Source organism: Molossus molossus, unplaced genomic scaffold (assembly GCF_014108415.1).
Source record: "Molossus molossus isolate mMolMol1 unplaced genomic scaffold, mMolMol1.p scaffold_m16_p_4, whole genome shotgun sequence".
NCBI lineage: Eukaryota > Metazoa > Chordata > Mammalia > Chiroptera > Molossidae > Molossus > Molossus molossus.
Window position 1 is genome coordinate 70,107,543 of NW_023425377.1, and position 16,680 is coordinate 70,124,222.

General features: G+C 53.8%; 2 protein-coding genes across 6 annotated transcripts; both read right to left on the reverse strand.

Annotated features, from left to right (window-relative positions):
• Nucleotides 1–539: 539 nt before the first annotated feature.
• LYL1 (LYL1 basic helix-loop-helix family member) lies at nucleotides 540–4,109 on the reverse strand. Of its 4 annotated transcripts, none has more exons than XM_036241283.1 (5): nucleotides 3,831–4,109; nucleotides 3,549–3,756; nucleotides 2,275–2,627; nucleotides 2,101–2,192; nucleotides 540–1,229 (listed from the first exon to the last, which is right to left on the reverse strand). In XM_036241283.1, exons 3-5 carry the CDS (start codon nucleotides 2,604–2,606, stop codon nucleotides 814–816), a joined length of 840 nt encoding a protein of 279 aa, XP_036097176.1. In that variant the 5' UTR covers nucleotides 2,607–2,627; nucleotides 3,549–3,756; nucleotides 3,831–4,109; the 3' UTR covers nucleotides 540–813. The 4 variants fall into 4 exon arrangements, with proteins under 4 accessions (XP_036097176.1, XP_036097177.1, XP_036097175.1 ...); XM_036241284.1 differs by lacking the exon at nucleotides 3,831–4,109 and adding an exon at nucleotides 3,320–3,457 and having other exon boundaries at nucleotides 3,549–3,824; XM_036241282.1 differs by lacking the exon at nucleotides 3,831–4,109 and having other exon boundaries at nucleotides 3,549–3,824.
• A 1,485-nt stretch (nucleotides 4,110–5,594) lies between these two features.
• Nucleotides 5,595–15,176, reverse strand: TRMT1 (tRNA methyltransferase 1). 2 transcript variants are annotated; one of them, XM_036281975.1, is made up of 17 exons: nucleotides 14,919–15,176; nucleotides 14,428–14,706; nucleotides 14,287–14,342; nucleotides 13,897–14,039; nucleotides 13,547–13,734; nucleotides 9,731–9,846; nucleotides 9,537–9,649; nucleotides 8,493–8,641; nucleotides 8,279–8,365; nucleotides 8,131–8,200; nucleotides 7,915–8,049; nucleotides 7,738–7,823; nucleotides 7,312–7,420; nucleotides 7,149–7,225; nucleotides 6,155–6,274; nucleotides 5,938–6,067; nucleotides 5,595–5,765 (listed from the first exon to the last, which is right to left on the reverse strand). In XM_036281975.1, the coding sequence occupies exons 2-17, from the start codon at nucleotides 14,679–14,681 to the stop codon at nucleotides 5,616–5,618; spliced, it is 1,983 nt and encodes a 660-aa protein (XP_036137868.1). In that variant the 5' UTR covers nucleotides 14,682–14,706; nucleotides 14,919–15,176; the 3' UTR covers nucleotides 5,595–5,615. The 2 variants fall into 2 exon arrangements, with proteins under 2 accessions (XP_036137868.1, XP_036137867.1); XM_036281974.1 differs by having other exon boundaries at nucleotides 5,596–5,765; nucleotides 14,428–14,616.
• Between the last annotated feature and the right edge of the window lie 1,504 nt (nucleotides 15,177–16,680).

A 16,680-nucleotide genomic window follows, 5' to 3' on the forward strand; every position in this document is an offset into this window, starting at 1 on the left:
GTCCCCTGTCCCCCCTCTCCTCCTCCTTCAGCCTGGTCTCCCCCTCTCTCTGCCCTCCACCCCCGTCTCTGCACTGAGATACATAAGAAACAAGGGTAGTTTACTGTCTGTTTTGTTTTCTGGGTTTTCAGTGTCCTAGCGGAATGCAAGTAGGCAGCCAGCCCGTCTGTCCCCTCTCCGCCCCGCCCCGCCCCCGTCACTGCGCTTCTGTTATACCATCTTTGCCTGACTCTCTCCGGCTTCTCCATTGAATGGCTAATGTGTATGTGAAATAAAGAAATAAAGAAAAATAAAAGCAAGAGCGCCTGGGCATTTGCTAACGCGATCGTGAGGGGCCTGGTCGGGTTAGGTGGGGTGCGGCCCCACGTGGATTCTGCGCCTCTCTAAGCACCAGACGCGCAGCCGACGCCATCAAGGCGCTAGTATTCCTGAGTTTCTGGGAGGGCGCCGCGATAAGAGGAAGCCTCCCCTGCTCCTGCTCCTGCTCCTCCCCACCTTTCATTGAGCCCCTAGCCCACAAAAAAGAGGCACCACTTGGGTCCGATGACGGCTCTGCCATGTTGATGTTCCTGGACCTCGCCTCCAGGAGGAGGATGTGGGGAAGGCCGCTTCCAACGGGTGGTGGGTGATAAGAGGGTCTGTAGGGTCCCTGGGGGCGATAGTCACCCTTCCAGACCCCCCCCCCCCCCCCCCCGCAGGTTACGTTCTCATTAGTCCCTCTGAGCTCCAGAATAAGCGCAGTGCGTGGTCCACCCCTTCCTCGATGGCCCAGGGCTGAGTCCCCAGTGCCCTTCGGCCCAGAGGCGATGGAGGTCACCGCACCTCTGGGCTTACAGCCACTTTTTCCGTCTTGATGGGGCGCGCTGCCCCACCGGGGCTGCCATTGGGGCAGGCCAGGGCTTCGGGCTGCAGGCTCGCTACCGCCTCAGCCCTGTGACAAGGCCCACAGCGGGCGCCGTCGTCTGGCCCTCGGTGCGCCAGCCGTTTGCGGGGTCCGGGCGTCGTGGGGCCTGCTGCCAGAGCCGCTGCCTGGTCTCGCAGCAGCCGCACCAGGAAGCCAATGTACTTCATGGCAAGGCGGAGCACCTCATTCTTGCTCAGCTTCCGGTCGGGCGGGTGCGTGGGCAGCAGCTTCCTGAGCTCTGCGAAGGCGCCGTTCACGTTCTGCTGCCGCCAGCGCTCGCGGCTATTGGTGAACACACGCCGGGCCACCTTCTGGGGCTGTTGCCCTGCAGACAGGAGGGGAGGGGTTGGCACCGAGGTGGTGCCCCCTCCTGCCCTCACGTCAAGCACCCAGCACTCTAGTGGGGGCTTCCACACAGGCAAGAAGCTGGGGCTTTCTTCACCAAAGTGTTCCACGTGTAGGATCCACGTGTGGCTCCCCTGTCAGCAACCCTGCCCACCCCCACCCTCGCATCTAGACAAGGAAGGATAGGCCGGGCTTCAGATAACTGGGGACTCTGTGCCTCTGACTGTCTGCACTATTATGTCAGTGGCTGAGATTCCCTTGGGAAATGTTTCCTTGTGGCTGTCAGCCTGAGGAGCTGTCCCTATAGTCTTCATTCTGAGTGTGCCCCTGTGTGTGACCAGGGGTGCTCATGGTACTCTTCCAGTGATTGTAGTCCTGTCCATGTCTTAGGTGACTGTGTGACTTGTGGTCTGTCTAAATGACTGTGGGTTGTGTGTGATCGTTGCCATATGGCTGTCATGCATGGCTGCGGTTGTGTGGCTGACTCTTGTGTGGCCATGGTCTTAAGTGGCTGTGGTTGTCTGGCTGTCTCCTGTGTGGTTGTGGTCCCATGGCTGTCTCTTGCATGATGGTTGTCATGTGGCTGCTTCCTGGGTGGCTGTGCATTTGAGTGAAGCTGTCATTTTGTGGCCCCTGTGCCATGCTGTGTTTGCCAGGAAGGACTCTTTGTGGCTTATTGGGTGACTGGTTGTGTGGGACTGGCTATGGGACTGTGGTTTTGCACATGGGTGTAACATGAGTACTGAACCTGTGTGAGCTGTACTGTGTTTGTGTGCATTGACAGCTTCCCCCTGTGGAAAAGTATGGATGGGACAGATGTGGACCCCATGTAGACACAAACCCATACTCACCCTCAGCCAGCTCCAGCTCACAGTGGCTTGGTCTTCGCTTCAGCCGGCTGCTAGGGAAGATGCTAAAAGGTCCTGCTGGCCCAATGTAGAGGCTGTAAGGGTTCATGGGTCACTAATGCCTTGTGGGCAAGGACCCTGGCCCCAGATTGCCCCCAGGCCCAGCCCCCCACTGACCTGTTGAAGAAGGGGTGAGGATGGTAATGCAGGGCCAGAGAGGTTGGGGCATTTCCCAGGGCGGAGAATTGCAGCAGTGGGGGCCGAAGGGCACTCAGCTCTGTGGTGGCCATGGCTGCCCCTGGGGGCCTAGTGTGGCCCAGGCTGATCACTGGGACACCAGGGGGCAGCCTGGGGGATAAGGTACCTCCGTGGCCCACCTCCTCTGCCTTTGGGGTCCCAGGTGAGGCAGGCTTGGGGAGCGGGGCAGGCGCTGGGCTGGAGGCACACACCATCTCAGCCTTCTCAGTCATGGTGGAGGCCACCTCTGCCTGGGCCTGGGGTGGGCACATGGACCCCGAGGGGGTGCTCACCTGTGGAAGGAAGGAAGCCAGTGGAGGGATCAGACACCACATACCCCCATAACCCAGCAGAGCCCTTAAATGGAAGGGATAGAGTGTGTGTGTGTGTGTGTGTGGGGGGGGGATGTAGTTCAGTAGGCAAAGGCAGGTGGGGAGGGGGTAGGCCCAGAAATTGCCAGAACATGAGAAGAGGGTCTGATACAAGGGCAGGAGGTGCCCCCTGAGATGCTGTGCAGTGATGAGCCCAGCAGTGCTGTCTCTGAGCTGTTTGTGACCCATGAGAGCATGAGCAAATTCCTTTCTTCCAGAATCCCCTTCCCTGGGGTCTGGAGGGAGGGGCAAGGCAGAGAATCCATGATGGACCCTGAGATCCTTAGATCTGACCCTGATATCCTTCATTGACACTGTGTGTCCTTGGAATCCCTACGTGATTGATTTTGACCCTTCACTGACCTACCCCCTCCTGCCTAGGCCCATCCAGTGTCCTCATCTAGGACCCTGAGGCTCTTCCCATCATCTCCCTGTCAGATCCTGAAAGTCTTCCATAATAGCTACAGGGACCATCCCCCCACTGAAAATGTCCTCCTCACTGACCTATGACCCCACTGCTGACACTGTCCAGTACATACAGTCATGCCTCAATCCTCCTTCTGGCCCTAGTGACTCCCCACTCACCTCACCCATCAGCATCCACCCCTTTGTACCCTGTTTAGATGTCCTTGTTCACTCTTGACCCCATGGCCTGGAATGTCCCAGCAACATTGGGGACACCTGGTCCCTCTGCCCTGTCTTCCCTAGCTGGGTCCTGGGGAAACTGGCTTGGTCTTTTACTTAGTTGGTTCCTGCAGATGAATGAATGAAAGAAGGCAGGAACGAATGAATGAATGCAGGTAGGTCAAGGGTTCCCCCACCTTCAGGCTGCTCCACTCTTACCCCAGCACTTGTCCTGCTGCCTGCTTAGTGCCCTGGCTCTGCCGGTCAGGGCCAGGATGTGGTTCCAGCTTCAAGCCAGGCTCCCCAGCCCTGCTCCCTCCAGCCTCTCCACTCTGTGGCCCAAGCAGATGACCACTCTGTCTGGGCTTCAACCTCTTCCTGGGCTCCCAAGGGCTTGGGGCCTTAGTGGTGGCAGCAGCATGGGTCCCTCGAGGAAAAGTGAGCAGCTCAGAGCCAGCCCACCCTCTCCCCGCCCCCAGTGGCCGGTTTCCTCCCTCTTACCCCTGGCGCAGTGGCTGGAGGATGCTGGGCCAGCGCAGATAAGGTCCTGGCCGCCTGGCCGAGACTGATAAGGAGCCTGGCTGACCCCGGAGGAAACCAGCAGGCGGGGATCTCCAAGATCGGCCTCTAGCCCCGCCCCAGGCTGGTGGGCAGGACTGGCCGTCACCCCTCAGGGCTTCACCTCCCGTCCTCCCAGTCACTGGAGGGACCCTGGCCCTCCAAGGACCCAGCCCCAGTGCACAGCTGGAAGTGAGGTGCCCAGATACACAGGGGAAACTGAGGCAGGAATACAGAGACCTCCTGTGCTGCTTGGGTCTGGCCTGTGTCTTTGAATACCCCCTGCTGTGTCTGTGCTGATGGGGGTGGAGAGCCCTTTCCGGCCCTGCTGGGGCTCGTGACTGGGGGCCCCCTCCTTCTTCTCTCCTCCCCCTGCCTGGTTCCTCTTTTTACAGAGCCCCTCCCAGCCTTTCTGCCACCCCTACCTCGGAGTGGGGCACTGGTGAGAGGGCAGTTCTGAGTCTGAGCTTGGGTGTCCAGCCTGGGTAGTTGTCCTGATCCCCACTGTGCTATCCACACCTTTTCCAGGCCTCAGAGGGTGACAAGAAGGACTACAGCTGAGGGAGATTGCTTATGTTGCCAGGGCTTCTAGAACCTTCCAATGGGTGCCCCAGGATGTCCCCACAATCCTGGTCCTCAAGATCATAGTATTACAAAGGCCCAACTGGGTGGTCCCTGGCCCTCATCCCAAGGCCAGGCCACTTCAGGGTGAATGGTGATAAAGAGGTGTTGGGTGAATGTCCTGGGTGGTGGTGAAACTCAAGACCTAAATGGAGCCTCATGAAGGGAGGGGCCCTGGGTACAGCTAGGTAGCAGTGACAAGAATGTACCTGATCCCCAGCACCCTCTTACCTGGGTCAGTCGTGCTTTGCCCCATCTATCTAGGTGACGGCGTGGGCCCCCAGCTGTCAGCCAGTATTACCACCACCACCACCCTCCCAAGACCCAAGTGATGCCTGGACCCCACCAACCATCCCACTTTCCCAGGGAAACAAAGGTCCAGTTCTAAGCACGGAGTGAACTTTGATGTGCCCACAAGGCCAGTTCTGGGATCAGGTTCATTTTCCTCTTGGGACGGAGCAAGGTGAGGGTGCCTGTGGGGTCCCACAGCCACCGTGTGGCAGGGTGGAGACTCTGCCCCAGGCCTCTCTGTTAACGTTGCTAAGGCCTGCCCTTGTGGGGAGGATGCAGCAGCCCCAGAGGCCACAGGACAGGAAGCACCTGGTCTGGAGCGGATGCACAAGGCGCCTGGTTCCGGTCTACTTCCGCCACCACGGTCCCGTGGGGAGTTGGGCCAGAGAAACCAGGCAGCCAGGAGATGGCAGCGTGAGGCCACGTGAGAGTTCGGTGGCACCAGCTTACGCGTGCCTATCTTCAGGCACGCGCCAACGGAAGGGGGTGTGGGAGAAGGCCCCGTGGGCGCGAGCGCAAGGCTGCCACCCCGTGGCCACCTGGAGAACCGCAGGCGCCAGCAACCAGGTGCCAAAGTGCTTCTGGCTGCAGAGGGCTAGACCACTCCCGGCATAGACACAACACCTCAGACAGAAACACGGACAACACTTTCATCAGGCCAGTACAAAACAGCCTCTAGATGCACAGAGCTCCCCAGAGAGTTAATTCATGTGGGCAGAGGAACAGGCCCCAGACATGCTGGACAGATGAACAGAGAGCACTGGCAGCTTCTGCACTCAGACAAATGTCAGGGCAAAGTTAAATCTCTTTATTGGCTCAGTCTACACCTGGACCGGTGATGGCCCCAGACCCAGGGGGGTTCTGGTTGTGGGTCTGTGGACAGTCAGTGTGGGCAGCGTCAGCAGTGGTCTCAGGCATCAGGGGTCTGTGGGAGTAACAGCACTGGTGCCCTCGCTGACAGGTGCCCTGGTGGGAAGATGATGGGTGTGAAGCCCAGCCCAGAGCCAGGAGCCTCTACTGGGCTCCTTTTCTGGATGGGGAACTCACTCCCATACACTTGCCCATTCCCAGTTCTCCCAGCCCCGCCTGCCCCTTAGCCCTGCCCTGTTGCCACACAGGGGACCCATGTGTGCCTCACCTCCTTAAATCTCTTGCAAGAAAATGTCTTAAGCCGGGCAGCCCTCTGGGCTGGGTCCTCAGCCAGTTCCTTTCGCTTATTCTGGAGCAACCTACGTCTGTCCTCCATAGCTTCGCCTGCTGCCTTACCCCTGTGCAGGGAGATGAGCAGCAGGGACCCCACCTGGACTCTGCACCCCAGGCCCTGGCCAAGTCCCACCACCACCATTCTCACTCACCCTGGCCGGGCACGGGGCCGGGGGCCCCAGTTGGCCTTGGGGTTGACCTGGAAGCGCTTGAGTCCTCGCTGGCGGGAGCTGGGGTTGGCATCATCCCTGATGGTGAAGTTGGCCTGCAGCCTGGGGAAGGGGAGGTGGGGCTGAGAGGCAGCCACCACTCGGATATGCACAACAAAACCACCTGTGGGGCCTTCCCCTCTTGGTGACTTGGGAATATATCTGCCCATGTCAGAAGTCTCTCATTCATTTAGTAAACATTTGTTGAGTGCCTACGGTGGGCCTGAAATCTGCCTCTGGTAAAGCTGACATTCTAGTACCCAAGACAGATGAGCAACAGGACAAATACGAAATAAGCAAATCATGTGTTAGAGTATGCGATAAGAGTTCTGAAAAGAACAGAGCAGGGCAGAGGTTCTTGGAAGACTGGGGAAGGGGTTCAGTGCAGGACAGGACAGGGTCAGGAACACCTGAAGAAGGTGTAGGAACAGCTATGGGGGAGACCTGGGGATGGGCACTCTGGTAGAGGGAACAGCCCACACAAAGGCCCAGCAGTGGGGTTGTGCCTGGTGAGTTTGAGTGAGGAAGCTAGTGTGGAGTGAACCAGGGAGGAGGGGAGGATAAATGAGGGCAGGAACCTGACACCGAGATGGGGCAGGGCTTGCAGATAGAACTTTGTTTCTACTGAGTGAGGTGGAAGCCATGGAGGGTTCTGAGCAGAGAGGGAACATGATCTGAGGTGCTCACAGGCGCCCTCTGTTTGCTGTGGGGGGAACAGTCTGTGGGGCCCAAGGGTGGGAGATGGGGAACCAGGGCAGAGGTGAGCAGAGATGAGGCCAGACCTGGGTGGGGGCAGAGGAGGAGGGGAGAAGTGGTGGGAGAAAGCGGATTCTGGATCTCATTTGAAGAATGAGCGTGTGTCTGTGTAGGGAAGTATCTGTGTCATCTACATACATGTGGGCACCCATGCCTGTGGCAGAGGTGTCTGCATTCTTACCTGGGCTCCACACTGAGAATACGGAAGGCTGGGCTGGTCTCAGACAACCTCTCTCGTTTCACCGGGCACTCCTTCTCCTAGGAGGCAAAGGTCAGAGGCCAGGGGATGCCAAGCCTGCCCATCTCTTGCCCTTTCACCCCTACCTAGTCAGGCCAGCCCTCACCCAGCAACGCATGATGTCCCAGATGGCCGAGGCAGGGGCATCTGTCTTCACAGCATTCTTACAGGCGTGAGAGAGTGAGACCCGGAAGCCAGCATGGAGGAGGGCCGACCTGGGGACCAAGAGGGACTGTGAGGGGGAGTCTAGACCCCAAAGCCAGTGCTGATATGTGTGGGTGTGAGTTGTGAGGTTGTGAGTTGTGAGCAGTGACTGTGTGGCTGGGGTAATGCCACTGATCATAACAGTCAGACTGTCTCCCTGACCAGGGCTCTTGGCCTCTGAAGTTCTGTTCTAAGCACTTGAACATGAAACTCCCTGGATACGAGTGATGTTTGGTCTCCATTTTACAAGGGACTTTGGCCTGAAAGTGGCCCAAGTTGCCCAGGCACCCAGTGCTCAGGCTCTGCTCCTGCCCAGCCCAGCCCTCACCGCAGCTGCAGGAGGCTGGGTGTGCTACAGTGGATGGTACTGCTCAGCTGGTCCAGTGTATAGTACAGAGGCACGTCCGGCAGCTCCTGCCACGAGGGAAGAACAACAGAATGTGCATGGGGCAGATGGAGGAAGCTGGGAACAGTGTGCCCCATCCTGTTTCAGCCCAGCCCCCACCTCAGTGATGACGCTCAGGACTCCTCTAATCCGCTCCGAAGTGTGGAAGCGGCAGGGGTTGGTGCTCACAGCCTCTAGGACACGGCCCACAAATTCCAGGTCATGAATTGGCTCTACCCACAGGGGGCCACCGAGCTGCAGACAGTAGCCAGATAGACAAGAAATGAGACACAAAGACCCTTGAGACCCACACAACTAACCCCGGACTGGTCCCACCTGGTGTCGCTGCCCACAGTGCTCACACTCGGGGGCCACAGGGGGACCGCAGGCTGCAGAGAACTTGACCCTGCAGAGAGAGAGGTGTTTAGAGGGTGACATCCATTGGAACACCCCTTCACCTCCCTCCCGGCTAACCATTGCTCACCGGCCACCAGAGGCCCCTGACGCTTTGCCAAGGCGCTGAAGGTGGAAGGCTCCACAGCCCACACACTGGAACACCAGCGCCTGCTTGCTGTGGGAGGACAGGACACCCCAACTACTCCTTCAGGCTGACTTAGTCCCTTTAGGACCCCATTTCCCCAGGGGAATGCTCTGTTACCTCTCAATCTGTTACCCAGTGCCTCCCTAACCCGGCTAACCTGGCTGAAGCCTTGACCTTGGCCTGGCCAGTGAAGACACGAACAAAAACGCGTACATAGAAATCAGCGCTGATGCTGAGCAGTGGCACCACGTAGCGCTGGTAGCAGTTGGCTCGGAGGTCCAGGCTGTGTAAGACGATCCTCAGGGCCTGGGGGTGAGGTGGGAGGTGTGCATCTGCGTCAGACCTGCCTTTGAACAAGGTGCTCACAGCACAGGATCAGGGCAGGCTCTGTGGGTTCAAAGCCCAGCCCTGAGGATCCTGGCTGTGTGATCCTTGGCAAGTGAGTATTCAGTTCCCTTATTTGCAAAAGTGTAATAGTCTCTGTCTCTATGGCCCTATGTGATTTAGGAACACACAGGCCTAGCCCAATAAATAGAATCTATTTCGTTTAGCATCATCAGCATGCCCTGTGCTGTGCAATGTGGCCCAAGGACCTGTGGTCGGGCCACCATGGGTTTTGTCGTCAGGAAGTGGGGACACTGGGTGCTGCAGAACTGCTGGGGACTTCTCCATGCTAGGGAGCTGCCATGATACTCTAACACAAAAAAGGAGGCAGCGTTTCCCAGGTTGATATATGACAGAGCCCTTAAGGAACAAGGACAGAGCCCCTCCTTATTCTGTTGATGTAGCCTGCCTGTATTCTTGAATTCCCACAGCAACCCAATAGTGTCCAGATTATCATCAGCATGCCCATTTCAGAAATGCTAAAACTGAGGCACAGAAAGGGGAAGTCACTTGCTCAAAGCTACCAGCAAAGTTAGGACTTTAAACTCCTTAAAGAGACAATGTTGGAAAGTTGTTAAAATAGAGACTACTTGAAAGGACAGTGTAACCTACCCGGGACAAAGTCATTTGTCTCCCTGGACAAAGTCATTGTCCCCCAAATGACCATGACTGGCAGCCCATGCTATTAGGAACTATGCTGGTTAAAGATGTGCTTGTCATTAATATGCTGGCATGGATCTGGCCCTGGCTGCCTGGAGGAAGATGAACAGGTCTGGGGAGTGGGAAGGAGTGCTGGGGGCGGGGCGGGGGGGCTTACCATCTCATGGCAGGCCCGGCTCTTGAGGGCCATGGCCCCGTACTTGCTGTAGCATGTCTCCCCGCTGTTCCCTGCCAGCACTGCCATGTCCGTGCAAGTAACGCACAGCAGCCCTGTAGGGAGGGACTGGACAGTGAGGATCCTTCAAATGCCCCCAAGCCCTGCTCTGTACTCCTGGGTCAGCCTGGCCTCACCTCCTTCACTCACAGCTTGCACAGCTGCATCCAGGAAGGGGGCAGGGCTGCCATAGGGGTCTAGGTCGATGACTTCGAACCGATCCGACACCCGCTGGTGCTGGTACATCAGCATCCTGGGGGGTGAGAGGGCCAATTCCTCAGCTCCCTGTACCAGAGACCTGCTCTGTTTCCTACACATGTTCAGTCATGCAGGGTGATGGTTTGGACCTGGACATAGGGGTTAGCTGCCTGGGTTTAGATCCTGACTTGGTCATCTGCTAACTTCATGGCTTCTCCCACTCAGGCCTCAGTCTACTCTTCTTTAACGATGGCATAACAATAACCAATACAGTAAGACCTCACGTAACATCATCAGAGGTTCTTGAAAACTGTGATTTGAAGCAAAATGGCATATAATGAAAACAATTTACCACAGACTAATTGATCAAAACAAAAGTTAAATTCCTATAGCATTTCTGGTCCCAAAAACATCGTTCAAATTCTAAATAAACACTCAAAACACTTCTAATACTGCCCTGGCCAGTTTGGCTCAGCGGTTGAGCGTCAGCCTGTGGATCAGAGAGTCCCGGGTTCGGTTCCCACTAGGTGCACGTACCACAAAAAAAACAAAAAAACAAAAATCACTTCTAATACTAAAGACTGAAATAAATGTGAGTACTACATACATTTAAGAAAAATTAATAAAAACAAAATAGAGCATTATTTTCCACTTCCCTTTTTTCCAGTTCAGGATCTATCCAGACAGGTCAGGATATGTAAGGTGGGATCCACCTTGGACAGGATGTCATTCCATTGCAGGGCCTCTCTCACCCACCTACACTCACTCAGACTGGGACAACATAGACAGGCCAGTTCACCTCAAGTGAACATTTCAGATTGTAGGAGAAAACCCGAGTCCCCATAGAAAAATCTACACAGACATGGGAGAACATACCAAATCCACACAGACAGTAGCCCTGGCCAGGAATTGATTTTTCTTTTTCTCATCAACATTTTATTTTTTTTTGTTTTGTTTTGTTTTTTTATCCTCACTCGAGGACATTTTTCCATTTTTTATTCAGACAGAGCGGGAGGGACAGAGAGGAAGAGAGAGAGAGAGAGAAACATCGACGTGAAAGGGACACATCGAGTGGCTGCCACCCGCACAACCAACCAGGGCCGGGGACAAACTGCAACCGAGGTACATGCCCTTAGCGGGAACCGAACCCGGGTCTCTCTGTACCGCAGGCCGACGCTCCAACCGCTGAGCCAAACCGGCCAGGGCTCATCAACATTTTAACAACAACATTATTCTAGGATCTGCTGTACTAATATAGCACATATACATGCCTGACACTGTTTCAAGCAATTTATAGATACATTAACTCATTTAATCATAATCTTCCATTGGGCCTTCCAGAACAACTCCATGGATTTGGAACTATACTGTTCCCTTTCCCGGCAAGGAAAAGCAAATTCTACCTTCTCAACATAGACTACCCTGACCACATTTGTCAAAATTACAAGCTCTGCTGCCTGGCTGGTGTGGCTCAGTAGACTGTCATCCCATGGACCAGAGGTCCCAGTTCAATTCCTGGTCAGGGCAAATGCCCAGGTTTCGGCTTGATCCCCAGTAGTGGGCGTGCAGAAGGCAGCTGATGGATGTTTCTCACATCAGTGTTTCTATCTCTCTCCCTCTCTCTCTAAAAAAAAAAAAAATCAATGAAAACATATTTAAAATAAAATGTTAAAAAAGAAAAACTGTAACCTCCCCTCTTCACCACCTTCTTCCATCCCCTATACCTTCAATTTTTTTTCAGAACCCTTCTCACCTCTACTTTACCATGAAACTTACTTATTTGTCATGATTATTTGTTATCCTCTATGTTTCCCATTAGATTTTACTGTGGTCAGGAAAGCAAATATTTTTTACTTATTTATTTACTTTCTGTAAAAATTCTGACAGTAGCCCTGGCCGGTCTGGCTCAGCGGTTAGAGCGTCGGCCTGCGGTCCGAAGAGACCTGGGTTCGGTTCCCGCTAAGGGCACGTACCTCGGTTGCAGTTTGTCCCCGGCCCTGGTTGGGTCGTGTGGGTGGCAACCACTCAATGTGTCGCTTTCACATCGATGTTTCTCTCTCTCTCTCTCTCCCTCTCACTCTATCTGAACAAAATATCGAAAAATGTCCTCGGGTGAGGATAAAAAAACAAACAAAACCCAATAAAGATTCTGACAGTAAATATTTTAGGTTTTGTAAGCCACTTACAACCACTATTACATATTCTTCTTTTTCTAAACCTTTAAAAATATAAAAAACATTCTTAGATGGCAGGCCACAACCCAGACTGGGCCTTGCAGGCTATAGTTTGCTGACCCCAGCATTTGAATGAACTCTCAAGGTCACAGATTTTGTTTACTGATGCATTCCCTGCACTGAGAACAGTATCTGGCACATAGCGAAAAGTAGATATAAAGCTGGTTCATTTGAATTAATAAAAGTATGAGCCCGGCCCAGCTGGTGTGGCTCAGTGGTTGAGCGTCAACCTATGCACCAGGAGGTGGCCGGTTTGATTCCCGGTTAGGGCACATGCCCAGATTGTGGGCCAAGTCCCCAGTGGGGGGCATGCGGGAGGTGGCCAGTCAATGTTCTCTCTCACTGATGTTTCTATCTCTCTCTCCTTCTCTCTTCCTCTCTCTCTAAACTCAATAAAGAAAAAAAAAAAAGTATGAGCCCGGCTGGGGTGGCTCAGGGGTTGAGCGTTGACCCATGCACCAAGAGGTTGCCGGTTCATCCTGGTCAGGGCACATGCCCAGGTTGTGGGCCAAATCCCCAGTGGGGGGCATGCAGGAGGTGGTCAATCGATGTTCTGTCTCATCGATGTTTCTATCTTTGCCTCTCTCTCTAAAAATCAATAAAGAATTAAAAAAAAAAAAAGTATGGTGTTACCTCAAAAAATTAAAAATTGAACTTCCATTTGACCCAGTGATCCCGCTTCTAGGAATATACCCTAAGAAGCCTGAAACACCAATCAGAAAGAATATATGTACCCCCATGTTCATAGCAGCACTATTTACAATAGCTAAGATCTGGAAACAGCCCAAGTGTCCATCAGTAGATGAATGGATAAAAAAGCTGTGGTACATATACACAATGGAGTACTACGCAGCTGTAAAAAAGAAAGATCCCTTATCCTTTGAGATGACATGGAGGGACCTGGAAAGTATTATCCTAAGTGAAATAAGCCAAGCAGAAAAAGGCAAAAACCACATGATCTCACTTATATACGGAATATAATGAACATAACAGTCTGAGGAATACGGTAGGCCCAGAAACATGGAAGTAGGGCACAGACTGACATCCCTCAAAAGAGGGGGTGGGGGGGTGGGAAGAGATAAACCACAGAACTAATATGCATGTATGCATGACCGATGGACATGGACAACAAAGCTGGGGATGGGGAGGGGGGTGCCAATGGGGTAAAAAAGGAGAAACATCTGTAACAAAAAAATAAATAAAAATCTTTTTAAAAAAAGAATAAAAAAAAGTAAAATAAATAAATAAAAGTATGAGAAGTTTAAAATGGAAACCATATTGGTACTTATTTCTGGCACCAAGAATGGGCTATACAAGTATTACTTCTCATTTAATCTGTATAGCAACCCCTGTAAAACTGTCGTTTTATAGACAAGGAAACTGGGGCTCAGAGAGGCTAAGGTACTCTCCCAAGGTCACAGAGCAAGAATATGACACATCCAGGATTTGACCCCGGGCAGCCTTGCTCCAGAAGGCACCTTCCAGCCTTCCAGCAGCCTAGCTCGGCTGCCCAGAACCTACCGGGCATCTGCCTGGCTGGGCTGCACCAGATGGGCCACTTCGTTGAGGTCCACATTATGGCGTATGAGATCCACAGCTCGGGCAGAGGCATCATTGGCAACCACGGATCGGAGTCCAGGCACCTCTCGGGCAAAGCGAATGGAACGAAGACCCGAGGCTGCCAGGCCCTCCAGCACTCGAAGGCCTTCCTGTTGAAGCAAGCAGGGAGCCAGTCCCACACACATCAATACCTCCATTCTCTGCTGGAGCCCCCACCACCTTCCTCCTACAGTTCTCCCCCTCCAGGAGCCTTCCTTCCTCTATCACCCACTGGACTCAGGGGCTGCCACCTATTTATGCCCAGGTCTCACCTCACAGATCTCCCCCACAGTGGCTGTTCGAGGTTGGTTTCCTGGGGCCAGGTCTGCACACTCTTTCAGTTCAGTTTTGTCCTCCTCTTGCTCTGACAAGTCCACCACCACCTTTTGCACCTCCTTTTCACCTGGCACCTTGACTGCAGCCACCCACAAACACAAATCAGAGGCTATCAAGGATCTCTCTGAAAAACCTCCTCTACTGTTCAGAATACAGAAGATTCGTGAATGAAAAATCTTCCCCAAAGTCCCTAGAAAATGGCTGAAGGAGCAGGGCTGGGGCCTGCTATGTAGCTGGAGCCTTTCCAGACTTTAGGGTGGAGGGGTATGGGCAGGGAGGGACCTCTGTGTGACCCCCGCCCACCAAGAGATTGGTCCTCCACTCACTCTGGATGCCTTTGGCCCCAAGCTGAATGCGAGCAAACTCAGTGATCACAGCACATCTGCGGAAGACGAAGGCTCGGCTCACATCCCCTCACTTCATAGACCCACTGCCCTTTGCCAAGCTGACCCAGGACCCCTGCTCACGTCAGGTCCCGGTTGAACTCCTGCACTGGGTTATAGAAGACTTCGTTGGCGCTGGGGAAGGCGATCTTGGCGGCCCCCTCGATGACCGTAGTCTCCTGGGCCTCAGGTGGGCGCTTTTCTCCGCAGGGCACTGTTCCGTTCTCCATTGGGGTTGGATTCGCCGGCCCCTGGGGCTCCATAAACCGAGTTCTACAGAGACCGCGGACGGAGCGGAGAGTCAGGTTTAGCCACGGAACGACCCTTGCAAGGGACATCCACCGTAGCCTCTGCCCGCCAAGCCTGGATCAGGAGGGCATAGAGAGGATCAGAGAGCTGCGTTTCCGGGTCGGGTAGCCTACACAACTGTGAAACAAAAGCTATAAAGCCCCTAGGCCACGGTAAGCTGACACCATCCCCCCTCTTCTGAGGATCGGCCCCTGCGAAGCCTGAAGCCCTCGAGTGGGCCCACCCCTGCACCATATCCCTCCCCTCGCCGCCCAGGCCCTTCTCACCTTCTCTCGAGAAACCGAGAACCGAATTAGTCTTGGTGCACATTTTCTGGATTAAGACTTGGGCGCCGCCATGTTGGCGCAGTGGCGGGTCATGTGGCAGAATTTAGCCAATCAGTGATGCTACCTACAGTGGACGGCCGGGATCAAAATGCACCATGGAAAGCTCAGAATGTGTTGTTTCCCTTGCCTTGATTACAGCGGCTCCACAGTAATTAAGGCCAAACGTCACCAGCCCATTTCACTGATGAGGAAGTTGAGGCTCAGAAAAGGGTGGTAAGCGAATAAATCCAACACCTATTGATCGTCCACTGGATGCTGGGTGCCATAACCACATTATTTCAGGGCATCCTGTAGGAAAAGATGAGGCTTTGAAATCACATTTATTGAGTTTGAATCCCAGTCCTATCTACCACATGTTCTTAGCAAGTTACTTAAACTCTAGACCTCACTTTCCTTACCTGTTCATTAAGAATCCTACCTTCCAAGATAGAGCAAAAATTAGAGGACAATACCCAGAAAGTGTGCAAAACAGCTTCCTTAACATAACCCTCAGTAGGTTCTAACCTGTGTAGGAAAAGAGGACAACGTACTGGTCTGGACGGTCTGGGTTAGCAGTCCCAGTTTGCCTTGCTGCTTGTTCTTAACCTTCTCTGTCCTTAAGTTTCCCTATTTGCACAATTGGCAGAACTTTTTTTTTTTTTTGGTAGAGATTTTATAGGAGTTATTTGAGGCAAACTGACGACGTTGCTGGGAAGCAAGATCTCAAATACTCTGGGGAGAACTTTTTAAGGTTCACTATTGGGTTGTGATGATAATTAAACGAGTTAGTGCAGGTAAAATGCTTATAACGGAATCTGGCATAGCATATTAACTTTTATTGTGGCTTCTTGACCCTGGGTTTGAATCTAGACGCCCACCACCACTTCCTTGCTGTGTAATCTTGAGCAGGTTTCTTCTGTTTATTTTATCCTCGCGGAGGGCATTTTTTTCCCATTGATTTGTAGAGAGAGTGGAAGGAAGGGAGAGAGAAACATATGTGTCTCACATCGATTGGTTGCCTCCATCGATCGGTTGCCTCCTGCACGCACCCCGGGGATTGAACCTGCAACCCAGGTACGTGCCCTTAACCGGAAATGGAACCTGCAACACTTTGGTGCGCCGGCTGACGCTCTAACCATTGAGACACCAGCCAGGGCTTTAGCAAGTTTATCTCTTTGTGCCTCTCTTATTTTCTATCAAGTGTGTGTGTGTGTGTGTGTGTGTGTGTGTGTGTGTGTAAAATAATTCCTACGTAAAAATGTTGATGTGATGTTTAAGCGAGATCATTCAGTTGTACTCTCTTCAGCAGCACATATATTAAAATTGGAACGAGATCCTTCACATAAAGAGCCTAAAACGCAACGTTTTACAGGAAACTAAAGTTCCGAAAAGGCAGAATGACTTGCCTCAGGTCGCGGGACGGGAAGGAGGCAGGGTCGGGATTCGAACTGTTAAGCAGAGCAAAGGTACCGGAGGAGACTCGGAGGGGCTGAAGCAGGAGGCGGAGACCCGAATGGGCGCGTTTGGTGCTCGGCTGGCCTCGCCTAGGGGGCGGGGCCGGGGCGTTGCGTGGGCGGGGCCGCAGCCGTTCCTTCCCAACCCGGCTGCGGCGGCGGCGCGGCTTGCGCTGGCTCGGCGCTCGGCTGGGGCGGCCTGGCCCACAATGAATGGCCGCCGCGGCTGCCGCTGCTGCTGAGGCGGAGGCCGCGGAGGCCGCGGAGGC

Coding starts and splice junctions, on each gene's coding strand:
- LYL1 (XM_036241283.1), bottom strand. CDS start 2,606: ATGTGCCCACCCCAGGCCCAGGCAGAGGTGGCCTCCACCATGACTGAG. Junction 2,193..2,274: donor CCTCACCCCTTCTTCAACAG/GTCAGTGGGGGG, acceptor GAACCCTTACAG/CCTCTACATTGGGCCAGCAG. Junction 1,230..2,100: donor TGAGCTGGAGCTGGCTGAGG/GTGAGTATGGGT, acceptor TCCTGTCTGCAG/GGCAACAGCCCCAGAAGGTG.
- TRMT1 (XM_036281975.1), bottom strand. CDS start 14,681: ATGTCCCTTGCAAGGGTCGTTCCGTGGCTAAACCTGACTCTCCGCTCC. Junction 9,847..13,546: donor CCCAGCCAGGCAGATGCCCG/GTAGGTTCTGGG, acceptor CTCACCCCCCAG/GATGCTGATGTACCAGCACC. Junction 6,068..6,154: donor CGGCCCCGTGCCCGGCCAGG/GTGAGTGAGAAT, acceptor CTCCCTGCACAG/GGGTAAGGCAGCAGGCGAAG.